Raw genomic sequence first — 14,941 nt, 5'->3', positions numbered from 1 at the left:
GACAGGTCCCATGAGCTGCAGTATCTCACCTAGGAATTTGTGTTAGGATTTAACTGCTCCCTCTCCTTTGAAGAGTAACTCTTTTTTATTTTTAGCCAAGATACAAATATTTCACGATGCACAAACATTCTGGCTCTTCGGCCAATAATTTCTACTAGGGTCTCCAGTTTTTCACCAAGGAGAAAATTTCAAGACTAGAAAATAATACTGGCTTCACATGACTTTGGCATATGCTATTGAAAATTACCTGTTTTAGCAATACACAAGTGCTTGTCACAAATTAAATAAATGATACTATCGTTTTAATAAACAGCTGGGGAGGTATCACAGAGTCTTGGGGTGGCCTGTGTTTGGGGCATTGTAGGGAACATAGCATCCAGTTCTCCAACCCACTGTAAGAATAACTTGCACATTTTTGGAATTTAATCATTAGCTTCTAGGCTGTGCTCGAATACTTCCTGTGAAATACTGCCCATGACTTGGTGAGACACTTAATTCTACTGAGGATTTCAATAGTGAGCAGAATTTTGTCACCTGGATTCCAACTATTAGTATTATTCTGCTTTGTAGAACTAGTGTTCCAAGGTGTACACTCCAGGAAATTCTAGTCTATGGCATTTCTTTGATTCATCCATCCATCCATCCATGATACATCTAATAAATGTTTACTGAGTGCCTACTCTAAGACATAATGTTCTGGTCGTACAGGACAGAGCAGCAACAAAATAGACTAAAGCCCTGACTTCACTGGGCTTACTTCTAGTAGGGGAAAATATAGACAATCAACATATTTTAAAAATTAGTTATAGAGTGTGTCAGAAGGTGATTAGTGCTATGGAAAATATAGAGCTGAGTAAAGAGGATGGAAGGTGTCAGGGGAGGGGATGGAAGACTGACATTCAAATAGGATGTCCAAAAAAGGCCCTGTTAAGAAGTGACATCTGATCAAAGACTTAAAAGGGTTGAGTTAGCCAGGTGGATAGCTGGAGGGAGAGCCATTATGACAGGAGTAACAGCAGTGCAAATGCCCTGAGGTGGGGCAAGCCTGTTCTAGGAATGGCAAAGGAGCTCAGAGGGAGGTGGGGGGCGGAGCAGGGGAGAGGGAGGGAGAGAGAGAGAGATTAAAGTAAAAGAGGTAATAGAGCTAGATCAGGGTCTTGTAGGACATTGTAAGGATTCTGTCTTTAACTCTGAGTGAGATGGGAAGTCACTGGAGAGTTTTCAATGGATGAGTGACATGATCTGATCTACATTTTAAAAGGATTACTGTCGGGCTTCCCTGGTGGCACAGTGGTTAAGAATCCACCTGCCAATGCAGGGGACACGGGTTTGAGCCCTGGTCTGGGAGATCCCACATGCCATGGAGCAACTAAGCCCATGCGCCACAACTACTGAGCCTGCACTCTAGAGCCCACGTGCCACAACTACTGAGCCCGCGTGCCACAACTATTGAAGCCTGCATACCTAGAGCCCGTGCTCCACAACAAGAGAAGCCACCACAATGAGGAGCCCGCGAACCACAACAAAGAGTAGCCCCCTCTTACAGCAACTAGAGAGAGCCCGTGCGCAGCAACGAATACATAACGCAGCCAAAAATAAATAAATAAAATAAATAAATTTATAGAAAAAAAAGGATTACTGTCATCAGTGTTACGAATAGCCTACCCTAGAGGGAGGAGTTGGCAAACTACAGCAAAATTGGGCCATGCCCATTTATTATGTATTGTCTCTGGCTGCTTCTGCACTGCAACAGAATTGTAGAGTTGCAGCAGCAACTGTGTGGCCTGTAAAATCTAAAATACTTATTATTGGGCCTTTTATGGAAAAAGTTTGCCAACCCCTGCTCTAGGGGGCTAGGGGAATTACAGCAATAATCCAGGAGTGAGAGGGCTATGACTTGGGCCAGAGTGGAACACTGGGAGTGGTCCAAAGTGGTCATTACAGACATATTTTGAAGGTAGCACCAACAGGATTTGCTGATGGATTGGATATGGAATAACAGAGAAAAAGACAACACCAACATTTTTGGTTTGAGTAGCAGGAAGGATGGAATTACCCTTACTCAGGAGCGCAGCATGTTTTGGCTGGAAGATCAGTGGTTCAGTTCTGGACATGTTCAAGTTTGACACATCAGAGGAACCACTCCTTTAATCATTTTGTGAGTCTAGTATAACACTGATATCTAAAACCAACAAGAACACTTTGAGAAAGTAAAATTACATGCTAATCTCATTTATGAACACAAATGATGAAAAAATCCCAAAGAAATCATGAGCAAATAGAATTTAGCAATCTGCTAAAAAGATAATATATCACGACCAGGTTGGGTTGCATTCCAGGAATGCAAGCTTGTTTTAGCATTTAAACACCAATTCATATAATTCACTATTTTAGCAGAAGAAAAGAAAAATATTTTATGATCATCTCAGTAGATTTAGAAAAAAGGTATATGGTAAAATCCAACACACATTCACAAAAAAACTTTCATACACTGGGAACAGAAGTATCTTCATTAATCTGATTGTGTCTATAAGAAACTTTGAGTTAATGTCATCCTTGATGGTGAATGTTGAAAGTTTTCTGTTTGACATCAGAAATAATAATTAGGACTTCTAATCAAAACTGTATTGGAGGGACTTCCCTGGTGGTGCAGTGGTTAAGAATCTGCCTGCCAATGCGAGGGACACGGGTTCAAGCCCTTGTCCGGGAAGATCCCACATGCCGTGGAGCAACTAAGCCCGTGTGCCACAACTACTGAGCCTGTGCTCTAGAGCCCGCAAGCCACAACTACTGAGCCCGTGTGCTGCAACTACTGAAGCCCACGTGCCTAAAGCCTGTGCCCCACAATCAGAGAAGCCACCGCAATGAGAAGCCCACGCACTGCAATGAAGAGTAGCCCCCACTCACTGCAACTAGAGGAAGCCCGCGTGCAGCAACAAAGACCCAACGCAGCCACCCAAAAACAAACAAACAAACAAACTGCATTGGAAGTACAAAGCAATATGATAAGAAAAAGAAATAGAAGACGTGTATTAAGAAGAAAAGAACTGTCATTATTCATAAATGATATGTTATGTATGTAAAAAATCCAAAAGAACCTACAGGCAAACATCAGAATAAAAACAGAGTTTAGTAATGTTGCTTAATACCATATTAGCATAAAAGTAAATTTTATTTAAGAACTTGCAAACAAGTGGAAAATGAAATTTAAAAAATAATTCCATTTTGGATACCATAAAAATATGAAGTAGATAAGAACAAATCGACCAAAAATATGTGTAAGACCCCCATGAAAATGCAACTCGTGTTCAGAGCTATTAAATAAGAGGTAAATAAAATGGAGGGATATACCATAACTATGGACAGGAAGACCCATGGTAAATATGTTAACTTTCTTTATATTGCTCTTTAGATTCAATTTATTTCCAATAAAAACACAGTAGGTTTTTATGTGGATCTTGGCAAGCTGATTCTAAGATGTATACGTACATGAAAAGGGCCAAGAATATCTAAAAACTTCTGTAGGAAGAATCACAAAGTTGGAGGACTTGACCTACCAGCTATCAAGACTCATTCAAAGCTACTGTATTAAGACAGTGTAGTTTTGGGGCAGAGGTAGACGAATTGATCAGTGGAATAGAATACAGGGAGATCTTTTTTTGGCTTTATTCCTACATCAAATTTTCATGTCATCATAACTGGAATCATTTTTAAAATCCTATTTTCCAATTGTTTGCTGGTACAAAGAAATATAATTGACTTTTATGTTAATTTTGTGTCAGGCAACATTACTAAACTCTCTTATGAATTCTAATATTTTCCTGCAGATTCATTTGGATTTTTATACACACCATCACACCAGTCATGAGTAATGGCCAGGGAAGGGGCTCCCTGGAAACATCCTTTCCAGCTTAATGGCCATAGTGGATGAGAATCTACAGCATCATGGGCTGTGCTTGAAAGAAGAGAAGTAAAGAAAAGGGAGGCTCTACCCACAAACAGAGTCTTTCCAGAAAAAGGTGTTCAAAGGCATCTCAAGATCTTTTTAAGACTTTTTAGAAAGTGGTGTGATGTAATGTCCTGCTTCAGGAATTACAATCTGGTTAAATGAGAAAAATGTATATGAGGCACCAGCACAGTGCCTGGCACGTGATTTGTACCTAACAAATCACCACCTGCCATCACACCTCTTCTCTCCACTCCAGACCCCACCTCAGAGAGATATTTTTTCTAAGAAATCCCTTGTATAACACACACACTTAGAACTTTCCAGATGTGATGAGCAGTGACAAGTCTCTGCTGAAGCTCTGGATGAGTGCTTGCCTCTTTTCAACTCAAAGATGAATTTTCAAATGAAAGAGTAAGTCAACTATTTTTGACATTGTGCCAAGGGAAGTTGCTTGGTCAAGTTTAAGTGTGAAAGGATAGTTTCCCAAATGAGAGGAATTTAGAAGTTACAGAAGATGATTGAATAGTCACATCGTTATTTAGCTGTACAGTATTCAAAGCTTAAAAAAATCCACATTTTTATAAGAATTTTTTAAGGACAGGAGGTGTCAGATGTTCTTAGCCTAGAATGTCAAAGATTGAACAAATTTCAAAATAAGTAATAAAACAGTCATAAAATAGTATATACAGCCATAAAATATATTTTTGATACTTACATCCATGATTATCTTTATTCATTGCTATAAGTTGTGCCATGAAAGGAATGTTCAAAACTCAGCTCCTGCATTACTCCCTCTGGGAAGATTTCTTGTACCACCTCCTTCAAGGCCATGCACTTGGCTTCGGCTTCCTGCCCCTGCCCCCTTGGTGCCTCAGCAGTATCCCTTCCCTTTCATAGCACTCTTCACACTATACTCAGATTGTTCTTTACTTCCCTGCATCCCTCACTAGACTATAAACTAGTGAGATAACATTCTATTGGTTTTAATATCCCCATAGCCTAGCATACAGTAGGCACTCAATAAATACTGGTTGAATGAATTCGTTGTAAAGTAACAATAAAAGAGAGAGTGGGCATTTTGGAAATTCTTCAAAATTCTAACTTTAACACATTTTTCATTTCTTCTTCATCAATTTTATGATGTGAGACAAAGCATCAGAACATACTCTTTCCTTTCCCTTACCCTAAAGAATGAATTTTAGGGAGTTCACTTTTTCTCAGCAGCACTTTGTTCAGGATTGTGCACACAGAAGGTATCCATTGAATGCCTGCTGAGTAAAATGCGGCAACGATGGATACATCTGTGATCGTTGGGTCTGATTTTCCTGTAGTCACCATCCTACCATGGCCAAACCATACTGCAGGGTTTTTTTGACATTCACGACCCAAACACTCCCTGTGAAAGTCTGTCATTATTTATACTGCTCACATATCAGTTTATGTCTGTGAGCAGAATAAATCTAAAGTATATAACAAATGCAACACATCTTCACATCATCCAAGCCTTACAAGCACGGGTTAACATGCTTGCAGCAGGGTCAAGTTCATGTGACAAGCTTCCCATGCCAAGAGCCTCCATTTATGGTATGAATTCAAGTACGATGGTCATATGGCTTATGACCTATGTTCATTCTGGTTTTTAAAGGAATGGATCTGAAGAATAAAAAAATACTTACACGGTTGGTTGCATTGTTTCTCTGATTTTTCTATATGCTAGTAAGGGTGCAGATCCTACTGTCTGTATAATTAAAGAAACAAACAAAGAAAGCTGCAGGCTTCCACCAGAGGGTGACTGCTTGGGGGTGGGTGTTGGAGTGAGGGTACAAGATTAGAGCACATGAAAAAAACATCAAATTTGGCCACTGACGTTCCATCCCTCTTTGCACTATGAAATACCTGCTGGCTCAGAGCCAACCATGTAGAAATGGTTTCATCTTCAAGCCTGAGAACGAGCAAATCATCAACAGAATTCATTTACATTTAGGCAATAGCCCTGATTTTGTGTGTGTCTGTGTGTGATCAGCATATTAATTTAGTTTCAGAATGAAAAAGAATAAGAATCAATAAATAATACAGAACTCAAAATTTCTAGAAGGTGCAAAGCAGAGAAGGGACTTTTGTGATTGAGGGAGAAGAATGATATTTAAATGTATTATTAAAAAAAATTCTGTAATAAACAGTTGGAACTATTTTCATTCATTACGACATCTATGAAATGAAAGGTCTTTTAGTTTTTTTCAGTAGAAAAGAAACCAAAGGGAAAAAATTCTGAGGTCATGTCAGGAAGTCACAGGACAAAGCCACCTCTGTAGCAAAGGGTGGCTGGGTGTTTTCGGAAGTGATCTCACTTGTGACATTGTCTTTATGAATTTTCAGCTTCAGTGAAAAAAAGCCACTGAGTTGTGTTTCAGGTTTAAGACACCCGTCAGAACTTTATTTCCTTTGGCAACTCCCAGATCAACGGAATTACACGTTTTTTTTTTCTTCACACACGAACCAATGTGTGTGTACTCAATAAGCCCAAGGAAAAATCTTTCTCTTCTGAGAAACTCAGGGCACAAGCTAAAGACAGCCATTTGAAAATGCTTCACAAACATATCACATATGAATTAACACCAAGACGAATAAATATGACCAAATAAATGTAAACACAGTAATAATGAGGCCAGTAACAAAATATTTGCTATGTACTGCTCTGAAACCCCAAATCACATTAAAACTCATTAGCAGATAGTTTGTAAAGGAGCACAGAAATCAATCATAGAACTAGAAATCTTTGGAGATCATCTCGTACTTCAACAACTCTATCGTTTTATAGATGAAAAAAATGAGACAGATTAAACGCCGTATCTAAAGAAATCAAGGGTAGTGGCTGAGTTGACAGTAAAACTAAGTCTCTTGATTCCAGATGAGTTCACATTCAACTTCAATTTCAATCATGTTTTAATGGAGTAGGCAGCAGAGGGACCCTGAGAAAGTCATATCACATCAGATCATGGTTTCACATCACTCTAAGAGCAAGCTGACATTTGAGACGCATGGAGTAAGCAGTACATTGCCAGATTCATTTGGGCATGATAATGTAGAACAGAAACCCATCACCATGTGAAGAATGTATGGAGTGCAATGGTTTGTTTTCAGTTCATGCAAATACATGATATTTTCAGGTTATATTAAAGATCCAGCTTTAGCACTACAAATAAGGGAGTGGTGTGCATATCCTGGGTAGAATTCTAGTCACAGGAACACTAAAAATAACAAGTTATTTAGTAATTATGAGCTCCCCTGCTTTACAGGAGAAATGTGTAGAAGAGTGAATGAAATCAGCAAAGGTTTCAACTCACCCAACCTAAGGCCTGGCAACCCTAGGCTGTGGCCATCTGCAGGCTGCTTTAATGCGTTATAAAACCTTGTGGGTGGACAGGTGCGGATGCTGAATGAGGTTTTCATACCCTTTCAGTCTCAGAGTCAACATCTGACATCAAGACAACCCTCACTAGATGTTTTTCTGTATCCTAAGATACAGAATTCTGAAGAGTTTTAAAAATCACAGTCATCTCCTCTGAAAAGGGGATCAGAATGAAAGCTGAGGTGCCGAGATATACAGGAAAAACACTTGTATCTGTGTGGAGACTGGCGTGAATCTAATTTTGTAAAAAAATACACAGTTTTTCTCAATCGGTTCTCATATTTCTTATCCTTGGCATTATTTTGCCCCTTGTGATATTGACATGCAAACACCAAAAATGAGCTCTAGAGACAGGTGAAAATTAAGACACATATCTTATTTGTAAATGTCATCTGGCAATCACAATAGTGACATATTTTATTTCACCTAAAAGCCTTTTCTTCCGGCAAAAAATTTTTAGGATCTTTTCAAAGTACCAGCAGCTAACATTATTAATAAACTCTTGCATCTGTCATCAATTTCATTCATTTCTCCTCTTGTTTTGATTATTTATTTCTTTGGATATAATGAATATCATTAGGGTTTATTTTACAAGTTGATCACTGAATAATGGATATGAAAAAAAGCCTCAGTACCGGCTCAGCACATATTTAAAAGATTATACTTTATATAAACAAGAGGCTTATAGAAAGAAAGAACACTGTGCAAAGGCATTTGATTAATAGATGTATTCTTCTGGAACACCAAAATCCCAATCTTTTAAATGAATAAATATATCTTTTGTTTTTGTTTTTGAACATATCTAAAATAACCACTTATCTCTCTTTAAAAAGACCTATACCCCCTAGGCAAGAATATCTTTGTTTAAACAGTTTCTTTCTTCCTTTTTTTTAAAAAAAGTATTTAGCACATAGGTTACATTAAATTTGTCCTTAAAGACAGAGCCAAGCCAAGAATGTTTTAGCAAAACCTTGTGAGTTAATACACCGCCTCCAGGGCTGTGATATTTCTTAATAATTAACGGCTTCTAAAACATCCTGGTCATCATTTCATGATTAATAGGAGGGGGTACAGGTACCTGTTTTGGAAAAAAAGGCTTCAAATCCAAGATGAAAAAGAGTAACATAAATTTTACAAAAGCACTGCTTAGAGAATGACAGGGATAGTTTGCTTTACAATGCAGGTTTGTAGGGTCTTTATTGTTGTTTTAACTCTTACTATCACACACCAGCTTTTCTATGTTGATCAATTACAGCAAGGGTCTCTGGAAAATAGGACAGAGTGGAAGAAATTCCATCTCCAAACCTACCACTAAGATGGAAATTTATTTTTTAATGAAAGTGAGATTATTTTAACTGTGCGGGGTGTGTAAACATTTAGACACGCAAGTGTCTCTAAACTAATTTTTGAGATAAATAGGAAATCCCAGGCAGAGTGCATTGCTGGCTAAATCCCATTCTAGGGAGACTGAGTATGGTGTCTGTTCAGGGCAGGGAGGGGGAAGGGTGGCTGAGAAGCAAGGGCTCACCTGTATTCTCCAAAAGTGCCGTCATCTTCCTTCATAGGTTGGATTTCAGGATCCGCATGGGCATCTTCCTTTTCTTTAACTAAAAAAATGCCAAAATGACATTATTATCTATTGATCCTGGGTTTCCTTATTCAAAGTTTTTAGGAGTGCACTCTACGAGATATACAGCAGTGGGAAATAATTCTATACACCACAGAGTTATACAACCAGATGTATCATGTGGCTATTTATTTATTTACTTATTTATTTATTTACTTGCCATGTGGCTTGCAGATCTTAGTTCCCTGACCAGGGATTGAACCCGGGCCACGGCAGTGAAAGCCTGGAATCCTAACCACTAGGCAACCAGGGAACCCCCTATGCATATATTTTGATGTTCTAGTCTCTTGGAGGTAAATTAGTAGAATGAACATCTAATTAACATACAGAGTTGACTTCATATAATAAGCATTTTGGCACAAGTCTCTTACTCACCTGCTAAAGGAATAAGTCTGAAGCTTCTAGATTTCCCTCAATTTTACCAATCTATCTATTAACTATATTCATGGTTACAAACTGTTTTTGTAAATCTAATTTTTTGCAGATTTTTTCTCTGCCACTGAAGGGGAAATGGCCAGGTAAAGAAAACAGAAATTCACTGGATCCACTAAATTGAACAAAACATTAACCATATAGGGAAAGCAACAGTACTCATCATGATATCAAGACCCAGTTCATGCATCACTTCTTCTGGAAAACTTCAGGTACCTTCTCCCTCTGCCTGTTGGTTTTAGGTGCTATTTCAGCACCTATGACTCATGTAAAAGCCCAAGGAAGCAGAGTCACTAATACCTTCAGAGGATTGATTCATCTGCTCCCCCAAGTGTCTTCTGATCCTTGGCAATGTTGAGTCTTCCATTACATATAAAAATTGTTTGAAAAGAAAAGTCCAAATGTATGGCTCTGGGAAGATACACTTATTGCAGTCTCTGTGATTACTCTCATGATTTCTTTTTAGTTTAATGGATCACTAATAGATCATCATGCAGTATTATACGGCAATTTCAATCTTTCTTTCTTACCTGGATATTTACCACCTTTGTTTCTTCTGATGAAGCAAACAATCAGCAAAATTAAGATCAGGAGAGCGACAGCACACATTAGACCAATGAACCAGCCCTGAGTCGCTATATCCACCTGCCGGCTTGCCATCGCTGGAAAACAAATCAATGGTGTCAGTGTGAATGGGTTCAGGGGGAGGTGACAACTGTTGTAGTCACTTGTAGTAAAAAAAAAAAACCCTGCCATAGTACATAAGCTTTTCTATATTTTACATGTGGCCCCGCCTTGGAATCTGTCAGTTACCAATCAGGAGTTACATAAATACTTAACTCTGAAAAATCTTCAATAATTAAAAAAATTCAAATAGAGAAATCCGACTGCTAACACCATTCAATGCTAACAAACCCTGCTGAGCATTGCGTTCATAGTTATTTTCACTATATATTTTCAACAGAAACACAGTCCCAAACCAATTAAAATTTTTACTGTTTATGGGATAAATTGTACATTAACTACAATGATAAGAATAGAAAACCATTTTAAACAGAACAGAATGTATACATCTAATTGAGTATTTTTCTTTCAAAGGAACCACTTTGGGAGGCTAAAATATCATTGCAATGATGTTGCAATTTTTCCAAATGTGTTGGAAACCTTCTGTTTAAAAAGGAAACTTTCCACACATGAAACCTGTCCACATAAGATAACCAACCTTATTATTTTCTATAACATCTCGACTTGCACCCAAAATATTACTTATATTTGTTTTTCATCTCATTTGTTATTCATCTTATTTATAAGAGTTGGTTCTGAAAGATCTGGGGAAATTTCTGAAAAATCCTATTTACCCTCAAAGGATCAGTAAGCAATATTCAATATCGTTCAGAATCCAATCAAAAGACTTTGAGATATATCTTGATCAGTGGTATCATTATTGGAATTAGTGGCCAGTTTAGAAAGAAAATACTCATTCACATGTATACATGTACTTTAAGTCTTCCTCTATTCTGTTTTGAGTCAAATAATGTGAAGCCCCTTATTCAACCAATCATAGTATGCAAATTTCCTAAGAAAAACACAGAATAATTAGCATTTCCAGTATTATTCAAAAGTGACAATCAAATGGGACAAAGTGCAGCATAAATGGCTATTCAGACAAGCCCATGAGAATTTGTTGAAAACACTGGTATGAATCTTTTTGAAAAAGGTCTTGATTTTTTTCTCTTTTGACCATAATCAAGGTAAAAGGTTTTTTTTTTTTAATTCATAAGAATGCCTATATCATTCTTTTTTGATTAAATTTCTTCTGAATCCACTTAACATGGTTGGGTTAGATGTATGTGATTGCTGGATGCAGAAAGAAGCATGGCGACACCTATCCCAGGCTCTGCTCTATGTTGCAAAAATAGCACCTCATTGCCTTTTTTCTCCACCCAAAGGATAGGGAGAAAAATGAAATTTTTAAAATCAAGTGTGAAGAGGAATGTGAAAAATATGTGGATGTGTGTTGAAGAAATAAAATGAGAAGTGGAAATACATTCTCTGGAGTATAAATTAAATTGCCAGTAGCCTTTCCCCAGTAGCCCCTTGTGTCTCATTGGTTATCGGGGTTTTGAGTTGTATCATCGTTAGACACAACTGAAACATGAGTATGGGCAGGGCCCCACTACCATACACATACCATAACCATCATCGGGATGAAGATGAAAACAATGATAACGAGAGCTAGCATTTTGAAACTTATTCTATACTAGGCACTGTGATGAGGGCAAAATCTCATTCAGTGTTCACAAAAATCCTGTGAGGTAGGCATGAGGAATAAACCCATGCTCAGAAAGGGTAAAGACCTTGCCTGAGAGTTGGAGCTTCACCCAAGACTGCGGACTCCAAAGAACATGGTACCAGCCATTATGCGCTACTGCTATAATGCACTGATGTCCAGGCATCAACTCTGCAGAAGTCTTTATGGAGAATAAAATGTTGTAGGGACTTCCTATCTTTGAAATATTTTAAAAGTCCATCAGTACATACTCTTTGGCAACACAGTTCTGTCAATTCACACACGGCCTCTGATGTGTACATTTTCTTTGAAACTGAACCAAAAACCAACTGGTGTAAGTCTATGGAACATTTGATTGAAGTTACAGAGTCCTTGTTTTTAATATGCTTAATGATTTACAGCCCTTTAATAAATAGTATCTGCATTTACATTTTTCATCTAATTAAATGCAACTGATAAGGGCAAACCGCAATAAGATCCTCAAGTATTAGCATAGACACTGTCTTAATAGAGATGGTAACTGTCAAAATTGAACTGCCGGCTGGCACTTTGCAGCTATGCAACTATGCACAAAGTAGAAATGTTTCTTGACAGCTGATAAAGGAACATCCAAGTGATAGCTGATAAAGGAACATCCAAGTGATAGCTGATAAAGGAACATCCAAGTTGACTTTGAATTTTTGCCCCTATGTCTAAAGAAAAAGTTTCAAATATGTCACTATCCCATTTATTTAAGACTGGGCGGACACAGTATGTTAAGAGGTGCACGTGTATGCATGCTCACACACATATACATACACACACACAAACGCACCAGAAGTTGATATAAAACAAAAATTATGTAAGTAAAAATAGCTTCTATTGATTTCCCATCCATATAAAAAGGGATCTGAAGCCCAGAATGACTATAAGAGGCTTCAAGTGTTCCCAGGACATTCCAAAATCATCTTAACTACAGATGCACATACAAACCCAAGTCATGGCCACCACTGTGCATCACACACACACACACACACACACACACACACACACACACACATACACAATGAAGCCTGTGAGGCTTTCTCTTCTTGAATCTGAGTTTCAATGGGTGGGTAATAGTAGGATCGGGTAGGAAAGTGACAGAGGATTGTCCCTTTATTTAAAACTTTTACAGTAAAATTATATTCATGTATTACTTGAATAAGCCATAGAGCAACACATTAAACAAATAGACAAATATAAAGAATCCGAAAACAGAAAAGAAGCCAGAGGCATGAAACTGATTTTGTTTCCTAGAAGTTAGTCTTAACAACAATCTTCTCCATCACAATGCTTGTTGTCTCATGTTTAACCTGTGCTGTGTGGGAGTAGGTCTCTGAGGAAAACGTCCTTGAGTACTTAGAATAACAGAATAAACACGGAAGACAACAGACTCACAGACTTAGAAAACAAAGTTAAGGTTACCAAAGGGGAAAGGTGGGGAGAGGGATAAATTAGGAGATTGGGATTGACATATACCCACTACTATATTTAAAATAGATAACCAACAAGGGCCTACTGTATAGCACAGGGAACTCTGCTCAATATTCTGGGATAACCTAAATGGGAAAAGAATCTAAAAAAGAATGAATACATGTATAACTGAATCACTCTGCTGTATACCTGAAACTAACATAACATGGTTAAACAACTATACTCCAATATAAAATAAAAACTAAAAAAATTTTAAAAACATGGAAGAAAAAGAGTGAGATAAATGGCTATTTTTGAAGAACCCATTATGTATAAAAGTGTCCTGTTAAAATAGTTAGAAATGTTTAGAAAGGGAAAACAATGACCTTGGCCAAAGTTTGGAGGTAGTTGACCAAAAAAATACAATCCACTAAAAAACACACCCCAACTATTGGGCCCAGTAAAAGCAAATCTGCTCTACATCTTTTGTGAGAGGAGAGAAGAGACACAATGATTGAGGGAAGGAGGGGAGAAAGCAAGAAGAGGAGGTGGGGTCTTAACAAGAGTGTGGGTGAGAAGCATGACAGCAGGACACCGCCTCTAGTCTTCTTTGATTTGTTTTCCGGTGTGTGCCATAGGAAAAAAAATTAAGAAATAGACCTTAAAAATCCAGACTATCAAAGGCAGAGACGGTGTCATGCTAAGAAGATTCATAAAACAAGCACAGATGAAAGTCGAGTCTAGGTTCCTGAAATACGCAGAACTCAGAGAGAGAAGGAGCTCATTCACGCGAAGAGTTAAAAAATCAGCCAGGATGGTATATTTCCACGCCAAGTACTGGCATTCACACCTCAAAACCTAGCTGGAGGAGCGAAAAGCAAGAGCAGCAGAAGACAATACTGTCGCCCTGGAGTTCATCCCTACAGGACAGACATGGAAACCGGAAGAACAAGGAAGTTGGGTTAACAGTATTTGCTCCTAGAGGTAATAGGTTAACTAAAGTCACTAGGGTTTAATGGATATTCATTCTCTCACGTCAAAGGTGACAATAAGTGGCTGTGGCCTTGTCCTATTTCTCCTTCGCTGGCACACAGGAATGGCCTACCCATGATGGTTGTTCACCTTGAACTTACTTGCCAGCTGCAGCTGTTACTTTAGGTATAGTAACACCGAAGACAAAATGTTTTTCTAAAGGGTTTGCCCTCTGTCCTAGAAGAGGACCAAAAAAATATGCCACAACCTGATTTTGTGGGTGGAATCCAATTCTAGCTAGATCTGCAAGGTGGGGAGTACACTGGGGCCACGAAGGGTCCAGAATAGCTGGAAAGATGCCCCAAGTGCTGAACGGAGTGGTCATTTTTGAGACAACCCGTTCCCCTTGGGATGTGGGCCTCTGTGGCCCTGAACAGAGGGTGTAGTGAGAGCCTCTCCTCAGTGTTGAAAGGCTGAGCTCTCCTGCGTTCTAGCTGGGTGACAGGGTAGGCCCTCTACCTCTCAATACTGGTCATTGACGTGGGGTGTGAGTGGGTAACAACATTGTCTCCTTCACAGGATTGTTGTAAGGACCGAAGGAGAAAAGCCAAGAAAACCATTCACCTAGTACAGATTAGCTCTGAATAAATGCCACGGCTGTTACTATTATTAGCATCCTAGCTGTAAATATGGGCAGACTATCTACTTGAGTACCTCATCCCACTAGCTGTGAATGGATATTCCTCTTTTAAGTTTAAAACAGTATTTGCCTAGAACTCTGTACGCAAGTGGATATGAAAATCCAAAACAAAAACAAAAAAAGGAAAA

The 14,941-nt window shown here is 38.4% G+C and overlaps 1 protein-coding gene across 19 annotated transcripts in view; it reads right to left on the bottom strand.

Annotated features, from left to right (window-relative positions):
* The window catches only part of NRCAM (neuronal cell adhesion molecule), a 317,729-nt gene that overhangs the window by 9,136 nt on the left and 293,652 nt on the right, over positions 1-14,941 (bottom strand). For all 19 annotated transcript variants that reach the window (XM_082473415.1, XM_082473431.1, XM_082473427.1 and 16 more), the window contains 2 exons: positions 9,948-10,079; positions 8,887-8,965 (listed from right to left, as the gene is read on the bottom strand). In XM_082473415.1, the coding sequence (XP_082329541.1) occupies positions 8,887-8,965; positions 9,948-10,079 (211 nt within the window). The remainder of the gene's footprint in view (positions 1-8,886; positions 8,966-9,947; positions 10,080-14,941) is intronic.

Source organism: Balaenoptera physalus (genome assembly GCF_965194825.1).
Source record: "Balaenoptera physalus genome assembly, chromosome: 8".
In the NCBI taxonomy this organism is placed as follows: domain Eukaryota; kingdom Metazoa; phylum Chordata; class Mammalia; order Artiodactyla; family Balaenopteridae; genus Balaenoptera; species Balaenoptera physalus.
Note: the sequence above shows the minus strand (reverse complement) of the source record. Positions and strands in the feature narration are given on the sequence as shown.